At 36.2% G+C, this 18783-nt stretch overlaps 1 protein-coding gene across 1 annotated transcript; it reads right to left on the reverse strand.

Annotated features, from left to right (window-relative positions):
* Positions 1-9728: 9728 nt before the first annotated feature.
* LOC115999465 (protein FAR1-RELATED SEQUENCE 5-like) lies at positions 9729-11132 on the reverse strand. Its single transcript, XM_031239312.1, has one exon. The coding sequence runs from the start codon at positions 11130-11132 to the stop codon at positions 9729-9731; it is 1404 nt and encodes a 467-aa protein (XP_031095172.1).
* Between the last annotated feature and the right edge of the window lie 7651 nt (positions 11133-18783).

Genomic DNA, 18783 nt, shown 5'->3' on the forward strand with positions numbered 1-18783 from the left:
GACGTAGGAGATAACAGAAATTGGTAAACCCAGATAAGAGGGAATAGTGATGAATAGTGCCTGGGTCTTGAAAATATTATGAATGCAGGAAATTAGCAAAACCAAATAAGCAAGTTGTAGAGATTAGGAATATTAAATGGATTTCACAAATATGAATCTTGCAAATCAGTGTGTGTACGTGCAAGCAGATATTATGTGTACAGAGCAAAACATATATGGGCAGTAAGTAAATGAGAGAGAGATTTTTTAAGTGGTTCGTCCAAACCCAGCCTACGTCCACTCTACTCCTTTCACTATCTTCAATCACCCAGATACAATAGTGAACACCAAGTGCCAACCCAGCACTTCTATCTACACCTAGTAGATATTGAGTATTTCGCACAAAGCTATACTCCTACACCAACGAGTGTCTCGCACAAAGCTACACTCCCCAGGGTTTTACAAGCTCCTCTTGTTACTCAGCCCTCTGTCTACACCCCGTAGAAATTTTGATACAAGGTAGAAAAAGAAAATATTTTTCTACAACTCTCAGGAACTAAAGATATGGATTTTTGGTTTTTCGGATTTTTCTTGCTTTGCTATTCTCAGATGTATCACGCTACTTTTCTTGCCTATCACTTGTATATCTCTGTCTTTCTTTTCTTGCTCAAGTGTCCCGTATTTATAGCTGATGAAAGAATTAATCCGTTGGAAAAATTAATTCTTTATTGTTGCTCTCATGTGCTGATTGCAGTCTTCATGTGGTTTAGGTAGTGTTCTGAGTTGTATTTCCGTTGTTTGTATTTCTTCAGACTTCTTCCTTTGTCTTTGCATCTCCAGATATTCCTGCGTGATGCCTCCTGATATTCTGGTCATCAGTCTCTCCGCTATTCAAAATATACAGAACTGATATTCCTTCGCTTCTTGCTCCTCTTGTTTTTCTTTCTCCCCTCCTGATATAGCGCATTAATTTTAGGCGTATGGTGCACATTTTTTTGCCTAATAGTGCAAATATTTAGACCTAACTGTTTAGGTAGTTCATTTTTGGAGTTCAAGAGTATTAACCATGGTTTAGGATAGTGTTATGCTTGTAGTGCATGATTTTTACTCATATAGTGCAAAATTTTAGAGTTAATTTCCTTTTTGGTCCTAGACTTATAGTGGCAAAGACAATTTTAGTCCTCCATAAAAAAATCAGACAATTTATGGACACACTTATTGTGATGAGGACAATTTTTGTCCTCCGTCAATTATCTCGTTAGTTGACCATCTAAATGAGGGGCATTTCTGTCAATTCAATAAAACTCAATCTAATTTTCTTCCCTTTCTCCACTTGTGCGATGGCGGTGGCTTAGTTCCTGGTCTGAGGCTACGACGATGGTTTCTCGGTGAGTAGTGGTGAGACTCCGACAACCCTGCTAGCAGCGAAGCAGTAGCAATGGACAGAACGACGATTGGCATGCGACCTCCCCTGTTTCCCGCGAGCAACGCAGTAGCTATTGTGGAGCTTTTCCTCTCGTCGACGGTGACTGGTGTGCAGCGGTGGCCTCTGGCGAGCAACACAGCAGCGCCGGGTGGCCTTGTCAACCTCCGCCTCTTTCTCCCTCAGTCGCTNAAATACGATAGAAATACTTGGAATAGCTCAAATATGATATATAATAGATTTGGCTTGCATGCAGACGTAGGAGATAACAGAAATTGGTAAACCCAGATAAGAGGGAATAGTGATGAATAGTGCCTGGGTCTTGAAAATATTATGAATGCAGGAAATTAGCAAAACCAAATAAGCAAGTTGTAGAGATTAGGAATATTAAATGGATTTCACAAATATGAATCTTGCAAATCAGTGTGTGTACGTGCAAGCAGATATTATGTGTACAGAGCAAAACATATATGGGCAGTAAGTAAATGAGAGAGAGATTTTTTAAGTGGTTCGTCCAAACCCAGCCTACGTCCACTCTACTCCTTTCACTATCTTCAATCACCCAGATACAATAGTGAACACCAAGTGCCAACCCAGCACTTCTATCTACACCTAGTAGATATTGAGTATTTCGCACAAAGCTATACTCCTACACCAACGAGTGTCTCGCACAAAGCTACACTCCCCAGGGTTTTACAAGCTCCTCTTGTTACTCAGCCCTCTGTCTACACCCCGTAGAAATTTTGATACAAGGTAGAAAAAGAAAATATTTTTCTACAACTCTCAGGAACTAAAGATATGGATTTTTGGTTTTTCGGATTTTTCTTGCTTTGCTATTCTCAGATGTATCACGCTACTTTTCTTGCCTATCACTTGTATATCTCTGTCTTTCTTTTCTTGCTCAAGTGTCCCGTATTTATAGCTGATGAAAGAATTAATCCGTTGGAAAAATTAATTCTTTATTGTTGCTCTCATGTGCTGATTGCAGTCTTCATGTGGTTTAGGTAGTGTTCTGAGTTGTATTTCCGTTGTTTGTATTTCTTCAGACTTCTTCCTTTGTCTTTGCATCTCCAGATATTCCTGCGTGATGCCTCCTGATATTCTGGTCATCAGTCTCTCCGCTATTCAAAATATACAGAACTGATATTCCTTCGCTTCTTGCTCCTCTTGTTTTTCTTTCTCCCCTCCTGATATAGCGCATTAATTTTAGGCGTATGGTGCACATTTTTTTGCCTAATAGTGCAAATATTTAGACCTAACTGTTTAGGTAGTTCATTTTTGGAGTTCAAGAGTATTAACCATGGTTTAGGATAGTGTTATGCTTGTAGTGCATGATTTTTACTCATATAGTGCAAAATTTTAGAGTTAATTTCCTTTTTGGTCCTAGACTTATAGTGGCAAAGACAATTTTAGTCCTCCATAAAAAAATCAGACAATTTATGGACACACTTATTGTGATGAGGACAATTTTTGTCCTCCGTCAATTATCTCGTTAGTTGACCATCTAAATGAGGGGCATTTCTGTCAATTCAATAAAACTCAATCTAATTTTCTTCCCTTTCTCCACTTGTGCGATGGCGGTGGCTTAGTTCCTGGTCTGAGGCTACGACGATGGTTTCTCGGTGAGTAGTGGTGAGACTCCGACAACCCTGCTAGCAGCGAAGCAGTAGCAATGGACAGAACGACGATTGGCATGCGACCTCCCCTGTTTCCCGCGAGCAACGCAGTAGCTATTGTGGAGCTTTTCCTCTCGTCGACGGTGACTGGTGTGCAGCGGTGGCCTCTGGCGAGCAACACAGCAGCGCCGGGTGGCCTTGTCAACCTCCGCCTCTTTCTCCCTCAGTCGCTGCGTCAACGACTCCTCCGCTGCTCCCAGCAGCGTACGGTAGTGCCTCTGCCTCTTCTCCTCCAATGTCCGCCTCAATTGCTCGCACTAATTCAATTCAACACACAATCAATCAATCAAAATTGAGAAAATCCCCCACACAATTAATAATCCGAAAAAAACCCCTAACCTGAGCTCGGAGATAATGTTTGATTTCATCACGCTGCTATTTGATATGAGTCCCCAAATCCTCAGCCAAAACCGAGAAGAAAACATAAGATTACGAGGATTGAGGAGAAACATAATAGCCTTTTGCTCGGAACTCGCAACGCTCAGGTTAGGCTGCCTCGTGACGATTGGAAGGGTAAAAAATTCAGTTCTTCTGTTGAGATTAGAAAGGTACATAGTGAATTCTTTTGTGATTTTAATTGCAATTCCTTTTGTTTTGTTTTGACCTGATTATGTTGTATTAAGAAAGCTGCAAAATATATTGAGATAGATCAAATCTTATTTGCACAAATCAGATTGAGTTCTTAAAATCTCATTTTCCCCTTTCCTTCAATTCTCACTGTAGTTTTGTTTTGAAACTTCAGAAAACATACAGTCTGTACTTATCTTCAACTTTGTGAATCTGCAACCAAGAACAGAATACTCTGGGATGGAATAAAGAGAAGGAGATATCGTGAAATGACGCAATTACCCCCTCTCAAACGGCAATTAAACAGAAATATAGACGGAGGACCAAAATTGTCCGATTTTTTATGGAGGACTAAAATTGTCTTTGCCACCATAAGTCTAGGACCAAAAAAGGAATTAACTCAAAATTTTATATCGAATAGTGCAATTATTTGAACCTAAAAGTGCACACTGTTTATCCTTAGAGTTCAGGGTATTAAAATTGTTTGAGAGTAGTTGTATGATTATAGTGCACATTTTTGTGCCATACAGAGCTAATTTTTGTGCCTAATAGTGCACATTCTTATGTCTATTGAACTCACATTTTTTTGATAATCACTTGCAGTGCATGATTTTTACTCATATAGTGCAAATATTTAAACCTAATAGTGCAACTATTCTAGCCTAACAGTTGACATAGTTTATCCTTAGAGTTCAGGGTACTAAACATGTTTTAGATTAGTTGTATGCTTGTAGTGCACATTTTTGTGCCATACAGAGCACATTTTTGTGCCTAACAGTGCACATTCTTATGTCTATTGAAATGTAACTGCATAGAACTTATATTATTTTTGATAATCAGTTGTAGTGCTTGATTTTCACACATGTAGTGCATATTTTCTTAACTAACAGTGTATAGTTTTTTGTTGTTTTTGTTCTTCGTGTTTTTGTTAGCTGGTAATCGGTTGAGGTTAGATGAAATCCGATCGAAGTAGATAGTAGTTGTTAAAAGATCAAGGAAGAGGTCTCGGATTGATGTCGGTGAAGCTGGCCCTAGTAATGCACCAGCTTCTTCGGTTTTAGCAGTCCGTTAAGTTAGGAAGACATGGAAGAAGCGTAAGGATTATCCATCTTTACGGTCAAGGTCCTCAACAAGCCAGTTTTTTGAGGCGTTGCAAGGGTTGAATGCTACACAGATAGCTGCTATTATAGAAATGGGCTTTGCGAGTTTGTTTCATCTGCAAATTGATAATCTTCCAACAAGGATGAGCTACTAGCTAGTTCAAAATTACAACCCTAGGAATAGTACGATGTATTTGGCTGATGGTACTGGGGTGTCTATTACTGAACAAGATGTTCAATTGGTCTTAGGTTTTCCTAGAGGCGATATAAAGATTGAGAAATGGTCAAGGGCACATAGCACTGATTTGTTAGAGGAGTGGAAAGGGCTTGTTGTTAAGTCAGCACGGGGATATTTATATTCAGATGTTATTAGAGCGATGCTTTCTTGTGAGGATGGTGGTCTGGGGTTTAAAAGACATTTCATTGTCTTAGTTTGTTCCTTGTTTATTGACACACCACAAAATGGATACGTTAGGCCCCATATCTTTCATCATTTGGTAGATGTTGATCAGATAAAGCACTTGAATTGGTGTGATTATGTGCTTCGGAGTTTGATGGATTCGCAGCTTGCTTGGGCAAAGAGTTCGAAAGCTCTTTTCACTGGTCTACTCTTGTTTTTTACTATAAGGCTCAAACTAAATAAATTTTATGTATAATTTAATAGGTAAATGAGTATTAAACTGAAAATTTTGCCTTTGTTTTCGGGTTTTCTATGTTGACCGAGACATACCAAGGCAGATCCCATCATTTGTTAGGTGGACTGCACAGTTGATTAAGGACAGAGAAGTGGCAGAGATTCAAGCCGGAGGCTTCGGTCTTGGTCGAGTTGAGGATCGTTTCATACCTGCTGCAGAAAATTTTCAAGAACAAGCTGAGGAGTGCCACCGGTCTGTTCCTGAGCCTGTCCGTGATGATCAGCCATCAGTTCAACCGCAGGCGCCTTTTGGAAGTCAAAGCCTTTTTGAAGAAGATGATGAGGCACAGGTGCATTTATACTATTAGTTTCCTTATCAGTGCATATTTTTAGGTGTTGTTGTTGATATGTTTTGGCTTAATAGTGCTCATATTATGCGTATATGAAGTGAAATTACATAGAACTCACATTTCTTTTGATAATCACTTGTAGTGCATGATTTTTACCCATATAGTGCAAATATTTAAACATAATAGTGCAAATATTCTAACCTAACAGTTCACATAGTTTATCATTAGAGTTCAGGGTACTAAACATGTTTTAGATTAGTTGTCTGCTTATAGTGCACATTTTCTTGCCATATAGAGCAAAAGCTTGTGCCTAAAAGTGTACTTTCTTATGCCTATATGAATTGAAATTACATAGAACTCATTTTTTTTTATAATAACTTGTAGTGCATAAATTCTACCCATATAGTGCAAATATTTAAACCTAATAGTGCAAATATTATAATCTAACAGATCACATAGTTTATCTTTAGTGCAAATATTCTTGGAGGTGGACGAGTGACTGTCGATTCTAGCATTCAAAAGGATGTTGAAGCATCTTGCAGCTAGGATTCGTTTTAGTGCAATCCAGAAAATATTGCTGCTATGGATGCAGCCATTTTGAGGAGGGAACAATATTTGAAAATGTTTGTTGATATGCCAAGCTTTAGTCTTGGTCTGACACCACCACTTGGGGAAGAATCAAACTGGGATAATGTTGTTAATATATCTAGTCAATACCAGGATGTTGGAGCAGAATTTACTAAAGCGTGTAGTCCAAGCAGTCATCATCAAGAAGAAGAACAAATGGAAGTTTGCGAGGAAGGTGCTACTTTGGAAGAAAGAGGTAGTGGTATTGAGGTTGTTGCTGAGAAGGATGTTGTTGTGGAGGAGAGAGCAGATGGAGCTGATAAATGTGGGTCACTTTCTGACAGCTACTGAGAAAGTGTATCAAGATTGGTTAATGCAAAATCCAAATGCTGACATGTAAGATTTCTTAATCAATTTTTATTTATGTTAACATTACATTGTTTTGATACATTGACTGTATATCATTTGTAGTGCACGATTTTTAGTCATATAGTGCATAATTTTATACCTAATGGTGCAAATATTTAAACCTAAAAGTGCACACTGTTTATACTTGCAGTTCAGGGTACTAAACATGTTTTAGATTAGTTGTATGCTTATAGTGCACATTTTCTTGCCATATAGAGCAAAAGTTTGTGCCTAAAAGTGCACTTTCTTATTCCTATATGAATTGAAATTGCATATAATTCTTTTTTTTTTTATAATAACTTGTAGTGCATAAATTCTACTCATACATTGCAAATATTTAAACCTAATAGTGCAAATATTCTAACTTAAAAGTTCACATAGTTTATCCTTAGAGTTCATAGTACTAAACATGTCTTAGATTAGTTGTATGCTTATAGTGCACATATTTGTGCCATCCAGAGTATATTTTTGTGCCTACTAGTGAACATTTTTATGGCTATATCAAATGAAATTGCATATTTATATTATTTTTCTTAATCACTTTTAGTGCATGATTTTTACTCATATAGTGCATAATTTTATATCTAATAGTGCAACTTTTTAAACGTAAAAGTGCACACTCTTTATCCTTAAAGTTCAGTGTACTAAACATGTTTTAGATTAGTTGTATCCTAACCATCTTTTGAAAATGTTTATATATCTAACATGTTTAATTTTGGAAATGTAGTGAGGAGTATGTTTTCAAGTCTGGGGACACAATGCTGATGTGGATGAAATTGTTGTCTTTGAAGGGCCATGCATATGTTACCGCATCTGTGCTAGATGTATGATCAATTATATTGAATGACCTAGAAAGATTTAAAGATCCAAATTCTCCTACTAGGTTTTTTGCTACAACGTACCCATATGTAAGTGAATATAAGAAAGTAGAGTATTAAGTGATGAGTATTTATGCAGCTATTTAATAATATTTGAATAATGCAGTCATACACTGTGGTGGACCCCCAAGGGGATGATACGGGCAGGCTAAAGCGATTTAAAGAAAATCTTCATATTGAGTTTCAGCGTGTTCCACACATAAAACTCCCCGCCCTTGATTTGGTAATGTTTAGGTTTACCTTATGTTATATAAGTTATACAAAGAAATATTAATATATTTATTTGATTGGCCAAATGCAACTGTTTTTCCCTATGATTGCATCGGAGCATTCATATGTGATATGCTTCAATAACAAGAGTTATAGATTGACATCATTGATAATTCATCAAAATATGTGACAAATGATCTGAAATATGGAAGTGTGCCTTTTGATTTGGTGAGTATTTAAAACCATTTTATTTAGTAAAAAAGTTTTGTTTTTTTGGATTGAATATGATTTGCTAACCTAAGCATGATGTGACAGAAATATATGGTCATGGAGTACTTGAAGAGTGAGGGTTTGGAGGCAAAATCCAATCATTTCAATACAGTGAAACCAACAAGGATTAAAATGTCATGGAGAGATAATGAAAATAAAGAGGATTGTGGGGTATATGTGATGAGGCACATGGAAACCTTCATGGGGTCTCAAGCTAAAGAATGGGATTGTGGGCTTGTGAAGGGCGATCGAAGCCAGCTAGACCGGCTTCGTGTCAAATACGCTTCTGCGATACTCTCTGCTGAAATCAACGAACTTCGGGATGAAAACAAGGATAAAGCAATGAAGTTCTCTAAGAAGGAATGACTTGTTCACAATTTGGTGTTTGTTTACTCATATTATTGTTGGAATATTTGGTTATTGATGTTTGTGTTACTGTGTGAAAATGGTGTTTTTGTTGTACATGAGTTTGATGTATTTGTGGATAATGTTTATGTTAATATCAGTGCATGATTATCAGAATATAGTTCTATGAATGTAGTGCATGATTTTTACTCTTACAGTGCAAATATTTAAGCCTAATAGTGCAAATAATCTAACCTAATAGTTCACATATTTCATCCTTAGAGTTCATGGTATTAACCACGGTTTATGTTATTTTTAAGTTTATAGTGCATATTTTTTTGCTATAGAGCACATTTTATTGCCTAAAAGTGCACATTCTTATAGCTATTTGAAATGAAATTACAACTCATATTTTTTTTTATAATAACGTGTAGTGCATTTCTTTTACCCATAGAGTGCAAATATTTAAACCATGTAGTGCAAATATTCAAACCGTACAGTTCATATAATTCATTCATAGACTTCAATGTCTTAACCATGGTTATGTTACTTTTATGCTTGTAGTGCACTTTTTCTTGCCATATAGAGCAAAAGTTTGTGTCTAAAAGTGCACTTTCTTATGCATATATGAATTGAAATTGCATAGAACTCATCTTTTTTTATAATAACTTGTATTGCAAAAATTCTACTCATATAGTGCAAGTATTTAAACCTAATAGTGCAAATATTCTAACCTAACAGTTCACATAGTTTATCTTTAGATTTCAGGGTACTAAACATCTTTTAGATTAGTTGTATGCTTATAGTGCACATATTTGTGCCATACAGAGCATATTTTTGTGCCTACCAGTGCACTTTCTTATGCCTATATGAATTGAAATTGCATAGAACTCATTTTTTTTATAATAACTTGTAGTGCATAAATTCTACTCACACAGTGCAAATATTTAAACCTAATAGTACAAATATTCTAATCTAACAGATCACATAGTTTATCCTTAGAGTTCAGGGTGCTAAACATGTTTTAGATTAGTTGTATGCTTATAGTGCACATTTTCTTGCAATATAGAGCAAAAGTTTGTGCCTAAAAGTGGACTTTCTTATGCCTATATGAATTGAAATTGCATAGAACTCATTTTTTTTTATAAATACTTGTAGTGCATAAATTCTACTCATACAGTGCAAATATTAAAACCAAACAGTGCAAATATTTAAACCTAACAGTAAAATATTCGTTCGCCTTTTTAAAATGTTGTAATTCATACTGTTTTGGCATTACAAAATATGAAAATGGTCAATCCTCTTCATCTGTTACTTCATTTCAAAGTGGGCAATTCCTACTGTCATGTCTCTTGTCATTTTCTAAGTAAGCATCACATGCATGGCATTTTCTTAAACCTTTCTTTGATGCATCGATTGCTAACTTCTTTTTCCCTTTCATACGCTTACCACTGCCCTTATTTTTTGCTTTTCTTGGTGGTAAAATAGAGATCTCGGAAGGCTTAGATGACTCACAATAAGACTCTATGACTGTATTCTTCCTATGAGTAGGGGATAAATCAGCTTGTTCAGTCATCAATATCAATTTTTGTTGTTTAATCACTTGTTCAAATTCAACCAATTTATCCATTTTTGCTTCTTCTGCTAGACTAGTACAACATTGCATATCACCCCACAATTGTGCTAACAACACCTTCCTCTCATCCATTCCTGCACCTTGATCAAATGTGAGACCATCAATATGGAAGATTGGCTTTAAGGATGCATCCTTAGTCCATCGAGTCAGCACATATTTCATAGGGATTTTATCAAAGTTTAAATCCTTAAAAACCACAAAAGTGTGGCTACACAACAATCCAATTCTTCCAAACATCTTGCAACTACAAATAACTTTCTTTTCAGTTACATTGTGCTCCACAGTAAACTTTCTATCACTGCCATCTTTGATCTCATAATATAGTATGCCACCATCTTCTCGAACACTCAAAACTCGAAAATTAAAACATGTTGTGCATATTTCCTTCTGAATATCATAGAAAATAGAGAGTGTGTATACAGTTGAAGCATGCTTTTCAATGAGCAAAGGTGTCTTCATTTCTAGGATGTTCCCATCACTATCACTTGTAAGTTTTGCATGATTGTGTCTTTGAGAGTCTAAAGCACGCTCAAACTGCATATAAAACTGGACAGGACTAGAGAGAGGGGTAGTAAATCGACTAAAAACACCATTTTCACCTTCCGAGCGTGATGTAGTCCTCAATAAACCAGCCATAGGAACATCTCTGAAATAGGCTGGTATCCAAAATATTCGCAACTCAAACATTTGTACAAACCAGTTGTTATTAACTAAATCAAACTCTTCCATGATTGCTCTCCATTCATTCTCGAATTCAAGAGGTTCTAAGTATGAGCTCCACACAACAGAGTTCAATTTCTTCCTAAAAATTTCATTCTTACTTAGCACAGAACCAATCTTTTCACCCACCTTGCACATAATGTGCCACATGCAAAAACGATGCCTAGCTTCATTAAATACTACTGGAATTGCTTGTCTCATTGCTAGATCTTGATCCGTAACAATTACTTTTGGCTCTGCACCCATTGCTTTCTTAAAGTGTTCAAATAACCAAACATAGGATGCAATGTCTTCTTCTGTTAATAATCCAGCTGCAAATGTAATGCTTTTCTTGTGGTTATCAATCCCGGTGAACGGTGTAAAAACCATGTCTTACCTACAAAATATAATATTTAAGTTATGACACATAAAATAAATACTTAAAGTGCACATTTTCTTGCCATAAAAAGCACATTTTGTGTTTAAAAGTGCGCATTCTTAAGTCTATTTCAAATGAAATTACAATTGCACAATATTTATATAATTATCTAATAATTATTATGATAATTAAATAATTAACTGTATATATATATTAGTATAATTGATTAATAATTATTATGTTAATTAAGTTAATAATTACACAGATATTATTATAATTAAAATTAAACATGGTCGTTGGATTTATTTTTATAATAATTACAATTAATTCCTCCAGATATGGAGGATGAAGAAAAAAAGTAAAGGCGATATGGTGAAAAAGAATATACAAGGTATAAAAGTATAATTGCACATATATTAGTATAATTGCCTAATAAACATTAGTGGTTTGATATATTTTTATAATAATTACAATTAAATTATTTCTCATTTTCTCATGTTAATTTTAGTAATAATATAATTACATAAAATCATATTACAGATCGATTTTTTCAAGATAATTGCAGACAAATAATTTATATATAGAGCTGTCAAAACGGGCTTAGCCCGCCGGGCTAGCCCGTCTCACCCCGCCCTCTCGAGTTTAAGAAGCCCGTTTTAAAGCCGGCATTTTAGCCCGCCCCAGCCAAACTCGCGAACTTGGCGGGCCGGCGGGCTAACCCGCCAGCTCGCCTATTTTATTAAAAAAAAAAATTAGTTAAAACTTAAAAGAATAAAGGCTAAAGAACCACTAAAAACATTTGGTGTGCGTATGGAATATTCCAATTTGGCGACAGTGTTGAAATTTGTTTTTAACTGCTAGATTAATTTAGACGGCATCTGGACCTTAGTTTAGTTAGTAATCTACTAATCTTAGTATGTAGTAGTTTACAGTTAGTAATGTTATAAGATAGTTAGATTCTTCCTTCTTAGTCTATTATTATATTTATACTAGTTTTACACGCGCATTGCGCGAATGAGTTAATGCCCAATGTTTATATTTAAATAAATATTTGAAAGTATATTAATGCAAGATTATATAGGAGAAGTTTATACATAGGTAATTGAATGTCGAATTTTTTTATTTAAATATGTAACTCAAAGTATATGAATCCAAGATAATATATGAAATTCATTATAATTGTCACTAAAATAAATGTTTGCATTCATTTGGTTGAGAAAGTAACTATGAACAAATATTACATTGTAACAGAGTCAATAGTACTCAAAAAAAATGTTTGCAACTTTGTAAAATCGATAGTTTAAATATTTGGTCTAAAAATGATAGTCTAAATAAATACTACTTTTAGTTTGAATTTTTTTTAAGTATTCTTAATTCTCTTTAGAGTAACAATGTCATTGTCTTCATCTTTACTATTTGTTCTTTTCCTTTTTGTTGGTAGTGTGTTATTTGCAATTGGGTTATTGTTGGTAGCATAGATGACAACGTCATGCAATGGAATTATGATATAGGAGCTATGGACTTTCCTTTAGGTGTTCTGCTTGGGGTTCATTTGCTTCAACCATTATTGTTGAATGAGTTATTGTGGATAAAGAAATTCCTAGTTTAAGAAAAAAGATTAAATCAATTAAAAAAAATTTAAAAATTTTAAATATGATGCTTTTCAAAGATATTAAAAGGTAGTTTCTCGCTTCAATTTGCTGGGTAATGGGTTATTTGAGTACTGGTTATTTGAGTACTTTCATTGTCAACAAATGCCCCAAGTAGTTAATATGATTGGTTTCAAACTATTTTTTTTTTTTATTATTTTCATGGTATTGATAAAATACTTTGTAAATAAATATATAACATTATTTTGTATTATAACTTTGATATTTAATTACAAGATAGTGTAAAAAGAACATAATGGACAATGTAATGAATACCAATTGATGAATTTGAATATACAGAATCTTTGCATTAGAGAAAATAAAGAAAATATAACTAATGAAATTATTTTTCTTATTTAATTTATTGATAATGAATATTTTTTTAAATAAGGGCATTGTAGACACGTAGTTCTAAATTAAAAAAATCCACATGTATCATTTTTTTGTTGTAACTACTAATTTATTTAATTCAATAAGAGTAAAATAAAGTGATTTCGTTTTAATTTGTTGGGTTATTTGAGTTTTCTTTTTGTCAACTAATCCCCAAGTAGTTAATACAATTAGCTTCAAATTATTAAAAAAAAAAAAAAAGACTTGCTAGGCAGGTCCATGGCTACTTATGTTGGCGATATGCTGGTGAACAACCTCAAAGAGGAAAGTCATGCAGACGACCTGACTGCCAGCTTTCGAGTTATGGAAGAACATAATCTGCAATTGAACGCCAAAAAGTGTGTTTTTGCTGTGCAAGGGGGCAAGTTCTTAGGTTATATGGTAACTCGGCGAGGGATTGAGGCAAACCCTAAAAAGGTCAGGGTCGTACTCGATATGCAGCCACCTAAGACTATCAAGGAGTTGCAGCATCTTACAGGACGGTTGGTAGCACTAAGTCGGTTCCTATCTAAATCGGCCGACCGATCTTTACCTTTCTTTGATGCTCTAAAGACAAGGGAAGGGTTTGTTTGGTCAGAGGAGTGTCAGGCTGCCTTGAAAGGTCTCAAGACATATTTGCTTTCCCCTCCACTATTGTCTAAACCGGTGGAGGGCGAGACATTGTTTCTTTATTTGGCCGCCTCTTAGCAGGCTGTTAGCTCGTTACTCATTCGAGAAGAAGACAAACTCCAGCATCCTATATATTATGTAACTAGGGCTTTGAAGGCTGCTGAGGTACGTTTCTCGTATCTTGAAAAAGTGGTCTATGCGTTGGTAATTACGGCCAGGGAGCTGGTCCACTACTTTCAGGCTCACCCTATCCGGGTGCTGACAAATCAACCGCTAGCTAGAGTACTCAGAAATCCGACCTCTTCCGGTCGGCTGGTCAAGTGGGCAGTAGAGCTTACCCAATATGGAATCGAATATTAGCTGCGTCCCGCCATCAAAGCCCAAGTATTGGCCGACTTTATAGTCGACTGCACGGCTCAAATCTCAAAGGACGACGCTGTGACCGTCTCCGAGTCCAAGGGATGGTGGGAAATACATGCAGATGGTGTTTCCCGTCAAAAGCACCATGGGAGAGGAGTAATGTTAACTACCCCAGAAGGTTTCCGATTGTATTATGCCTTGGAATACCATTTCAAAACTTCTAACAATGAAGCCGAGTATGAGGTCATTCTCGGTGGATTACGAGTGGCTAAAGCTTTGGGAGCCAAGAAGCTTCTGATGGCCGTTATTTTTATTAGTAATTTAGTTAAGTATTTATAATTAATAAATAATTTTTAATTAGTTTTTTATACATTTGTTACTATTTTTAGTTCTTCTAAATAATTAAGTAATAACTTTATTATTTTTAATATTTTGAACTCCTTTCCTAAATTAAAATTATTTTAATCAGCCCATTATTCTAAGCCTTCACTTAATAGAATTCTTTTTCCCCTTTGACTGTTTCTTCTTTGCTTCTGCGGGTCTGTTGGCAACGAACAAATGAAGGGAAGGGGCGCAACGCGAATAAGTTGCTCCATTATGTGGTCGATCAGATTGAACAGCGAAAGAAATTGGAGATGCCGTTGGGCCGGAACAGTATAAAAGGAAGCCAAGGTCATCGTTCTTAATCATCAATTTTGCCCCGGACCAATTCCGGTGGTAGTGAGCAGAGATCTCCTGTGTGGTAGAATTTTCCATCGACTCTTTCCGGCGGAGCAGTCCGTTTTTGGTGTTCGACAGAATTCTCCTTGCAACAGCAACATTGGCATAAGCAACCCTTTTCCATTTAATTTCATGGCTTTCTAGTCTCTTCGTACCTGTTAACAACAAACAATTTAGTGAAGGTTGTAATTCCTTTAATTCCAATCCTTGTAACTTGAGTACAAATTGTTACGTAAAGCTTAATGATGTTGCCTGAGCTTACTGATAATTCCATGATATATTGCTGAATTATTTCTTTCTCTTGGAACATGGACTATTAACCATGAATATTTTGCATTGAATTGAGTTTTAATATTGTTAATCCAATTAAGATTTGTCTTTTGATTTTATTCTTTTTGATTAATTATGTTAGAGGTGGCCAACTTTATCATGATATAATTGAATTGATCTAAGGGAATTTATAGAGTAAACACTATGCCTATTAATTCCGTGCTCTGAAAGATAAATTGATAAATGATTTAGTTGTCTTATTAAATTGTTTATTAGGTTCATAACCCGGGTATTCCGTAAGTTCTTCTATGATTAATGGGTCTTGACTATTTGAATAAATGTCGTAAGCATACGAATGGTTAAGGTACGTGACTTGCTCTGAACGCCATACAGAGTAGTCATATAGCAGTTAGAACGAACCCTTAATTGATTGGCAAGTTAAACTAATCTGCAAAACTAGTAGTGGTAGTTGATTCATGTTCCTAGGCTTTTCCAACTTGATTGTTATTCGGTATTCTGGTTCTGTTTATTTGTTTACTTTCTTGAGATTTGATTCAATTATTTTACATTTGAGTTTATTCTTATCTTTGATATTTGTTCTGAGCATTTTGAATTATAAGTTCGTTATTTTATTTTCAAGTCTTTAAATTGCTTTGTCTAAATTGCATCGTATTAATTCTCTGTGGGTTCGACCCTTGCCTTTGCACACTATCACTACAACCGATTCGTGCACTTGCGAGGACTATATTAAAATTGTCCATCAGCTTCGCATTCGGACCGACTCACGTATGGTGGTCGGGCAAGTGAAAGGATCTTATGAGGCTAAAGGAGAAAGAATGAGGCGTTACAAGGAAGTAACTTAGGGACTCCTAAAGGAGTTCCAAGCTTATGAGATCGACCATGTTCCTAGAGCGAAAAACCAGAGTACAAAGTGATAGTGGAACAACCAAGCATAGAAGCTCGGGATAAGGTTGCGAAAAAAGTAAATCTGATAAGTCGGACAAAACGAAGCCAAAGAGAAGGTGATAGTGAGGAGGAAGTTACTCTAGAAACTCAGGTGTTGGCCGAGGTGTTGGCCGACCTTATCATGTACAAACTGAAAGTCGAGCTGCCTGATGACCCGGTGGAAGTAGCTATAACTAAGAGAATGGCACCGTCCTATGTCATGCAGGATGGAAGGTTATACAAAAGGTCTTTCGAATGACCACTTCTGTTATGTTTGTTCCCAGCCGATGTCGAGAAAGTGATGGAAGAAGCACACTCAGGGATTTGCTTAGTCCATTAAGGAGCTCATACTTTGGCGCGAAAGTTGATATTGCATGGATATTATTGGTCGACCATGGTCAGTGATTGCATCCGAAAGGTGGCAAAGTGCCCCATTTGTCAAGCCTTCGCTCGGAAAGAAACAAAAGAAACAAGGCCGACTTCCTTCTATACAACAATCACTACTGTCATTCCCTTTGCAAGATGGGGCATAGATTTGTTGGGCCCACTACCAGTCACACCGGGGCGACACAAGTTCTGCATAATAGTTGTTGATTACTTCACTAAATGGGTGGAGGCCGAGCCATTGGTCACTATCACCGAGTATTAGTGCAGAAAATTCCTTTGGAAGAATGTAATTTGTCGGTTTGGTATACCCGAGCATTTGATAAGTGATAATGGTCGGTTGTTTGATTGTCGGCCCTTTGCCGAGTTCTGCGAGAAGTTCGAAATCCGACATACCAAGGTATCCGTGGTCTAACCCCAGGCAAACAGACAAGTATACCTCACAAAGAAAAAAACAAAACACCTTATGAACTGTGGAAAGGCTATGCTCCCAACTTGAAATACTTTAAAGTATGAAGATGTTTAGCAAATGTAGGGCTTCCGTCTTTTAAAGTATAGATGACATGCATCGTCCACTAATATAAATAAAGGGTCCAGATTGGTTCTCAGTTTCACATGTTAATATACGTTCTCATATGAACCTAGGTTTTTCGTGATAAGTGTTGACTAATTTGTTTCATCCATCTAGGATGATCAATGACTATAAAATGGCAGGTTCAATTTTATAAATACTAGTATAAGGCCGTGAGTGCTAGCGTGACTTCATTATGCTTTGCAATTTTCTCTGTCAAGTAATATCTTGGTATTTTAAGCATACCTCATTGAAGGAATGTCCAAATTGAGATTTTCCAATGGCATTGGAAAGGTATTTCAAAGAGCTAAAACTTCTATGCAAACAACAAAGTCTAGTTTTGACGTCTTCAAGTTGAAAAATAGCCTAGAAATCAAAACTGCTGCGTAGAGTGTAAGGTCACGGTCGAGGTCTGAACTCCACTATGACCTCTGGAACTTGCGACCTATGTTGAAATACCACGGTGGAACTCACATCGTGAGGTAGACCGTGACCACATGCCCAAAATCTTTTTAAACTTGTATTTTGGGCACTATTTGAGGGGTATAAATAGCCCTAGGCGGTTATTTTTAGAGAACTTTTCATTCTCCACTCTCTCTCTCTCTCCAAACATTTCATTTGTGTAATCAATCCAACATTGAAGAAGATTTGAAAAACAATTTCACATTTCATCTTGCAAATTGTAGATTTAATTTTCCATAGTTCTTCATCCAAGCTAAGTCTTTCTTGTTTCTTTCCTTGCATTTTATTGCTTTTAATTGTTCTTGCAAATGTATTTAATTGCAATTCATGCTTAGATTCAATTAGGGATAGGGATGGCAACGGGGCGGGGCGGGGCGGGGAGTATACTCCCCGTCCCCGTCCCCGTCTCCGGCGGAGAATGAAAAATAGTCCCAATCCCCGTCCCCGGTCAATTCTTAGTCAAACATATTAAATTAGTGTATAAAAACTATGGCTTTAATTTTAAAAAATTTATATATATATATATATATATATATATATATATATATATATATAATTATATATTATAATTAAAAATTTTAATTATAATAATTATTCGGGGACGGGGCGGGGCGGGGAGGGGTGTCCCCGTCCCCGTCCCCGATCCCCGAAATTTTTCCCCGTCCCCGCCCCCGTTTCAAACGGGGACGGGGATCCCCGGCGGGGATGGAGCACATTGCCATCCCTAATTAGGGATTGGATTAAGTCATCTTTTGTGATTGATGCTATGTGATTGAATTGAGCTATGAGCTAGTACAGTGACTTAATGATGGCTCTAGTTGTGAGCTTGGTGTTTTGTTTTGACTCTTGTATGGTTGTGGCCAAATTATGCTAGAGGCCAGGTACTTGGAAAAGGGTATTGTCATTATGAGAACAGGGCAACACCATACACATACATCTCACTAATCCAACTTCACTTTGAGAAAAGGGAGTTGGAAGGAAACATAAACACCATGGGTTTGATGAATTGCCTCAATTAGTTTAAGTTGTCATAAGAATGGGGCTACAAACTAGTTGATAGTCCAATGTCCACAAGAGTAGCATTGGCACATAGTAGTGTCTCCTTAGTTCCCTTACCAATGCATTACACGGGCTCTAACCAAGGATACATTATATCATCTACACTTGAGTAACCTAGTCCAAGCCCTTTATTTTACTATTGATTGTTAATTGTTGCTTGATCTTTCATTACAATTTGATTGTCATTTCCTTTATTTTGCTCTTATCGCATGAATCACATCTATTCCTTTGAAATAGCTTCTA

The sequence above is a fragment of the Ipomoea triloba genome, chromosome 12, assembly GCF_003576645.1.
Source record: "Ipomoea triloba cultivar NCNSP0323 chromosome 12, ASM357664v1".
Taxonomy (NCBI): domain Eukaryota; kingdom Viridiplantae; phylum Streptophyta; class Magnoliopsida; order Solanales; family Convolvulaceae; genus Ipomoea; species Ipomoea triloba.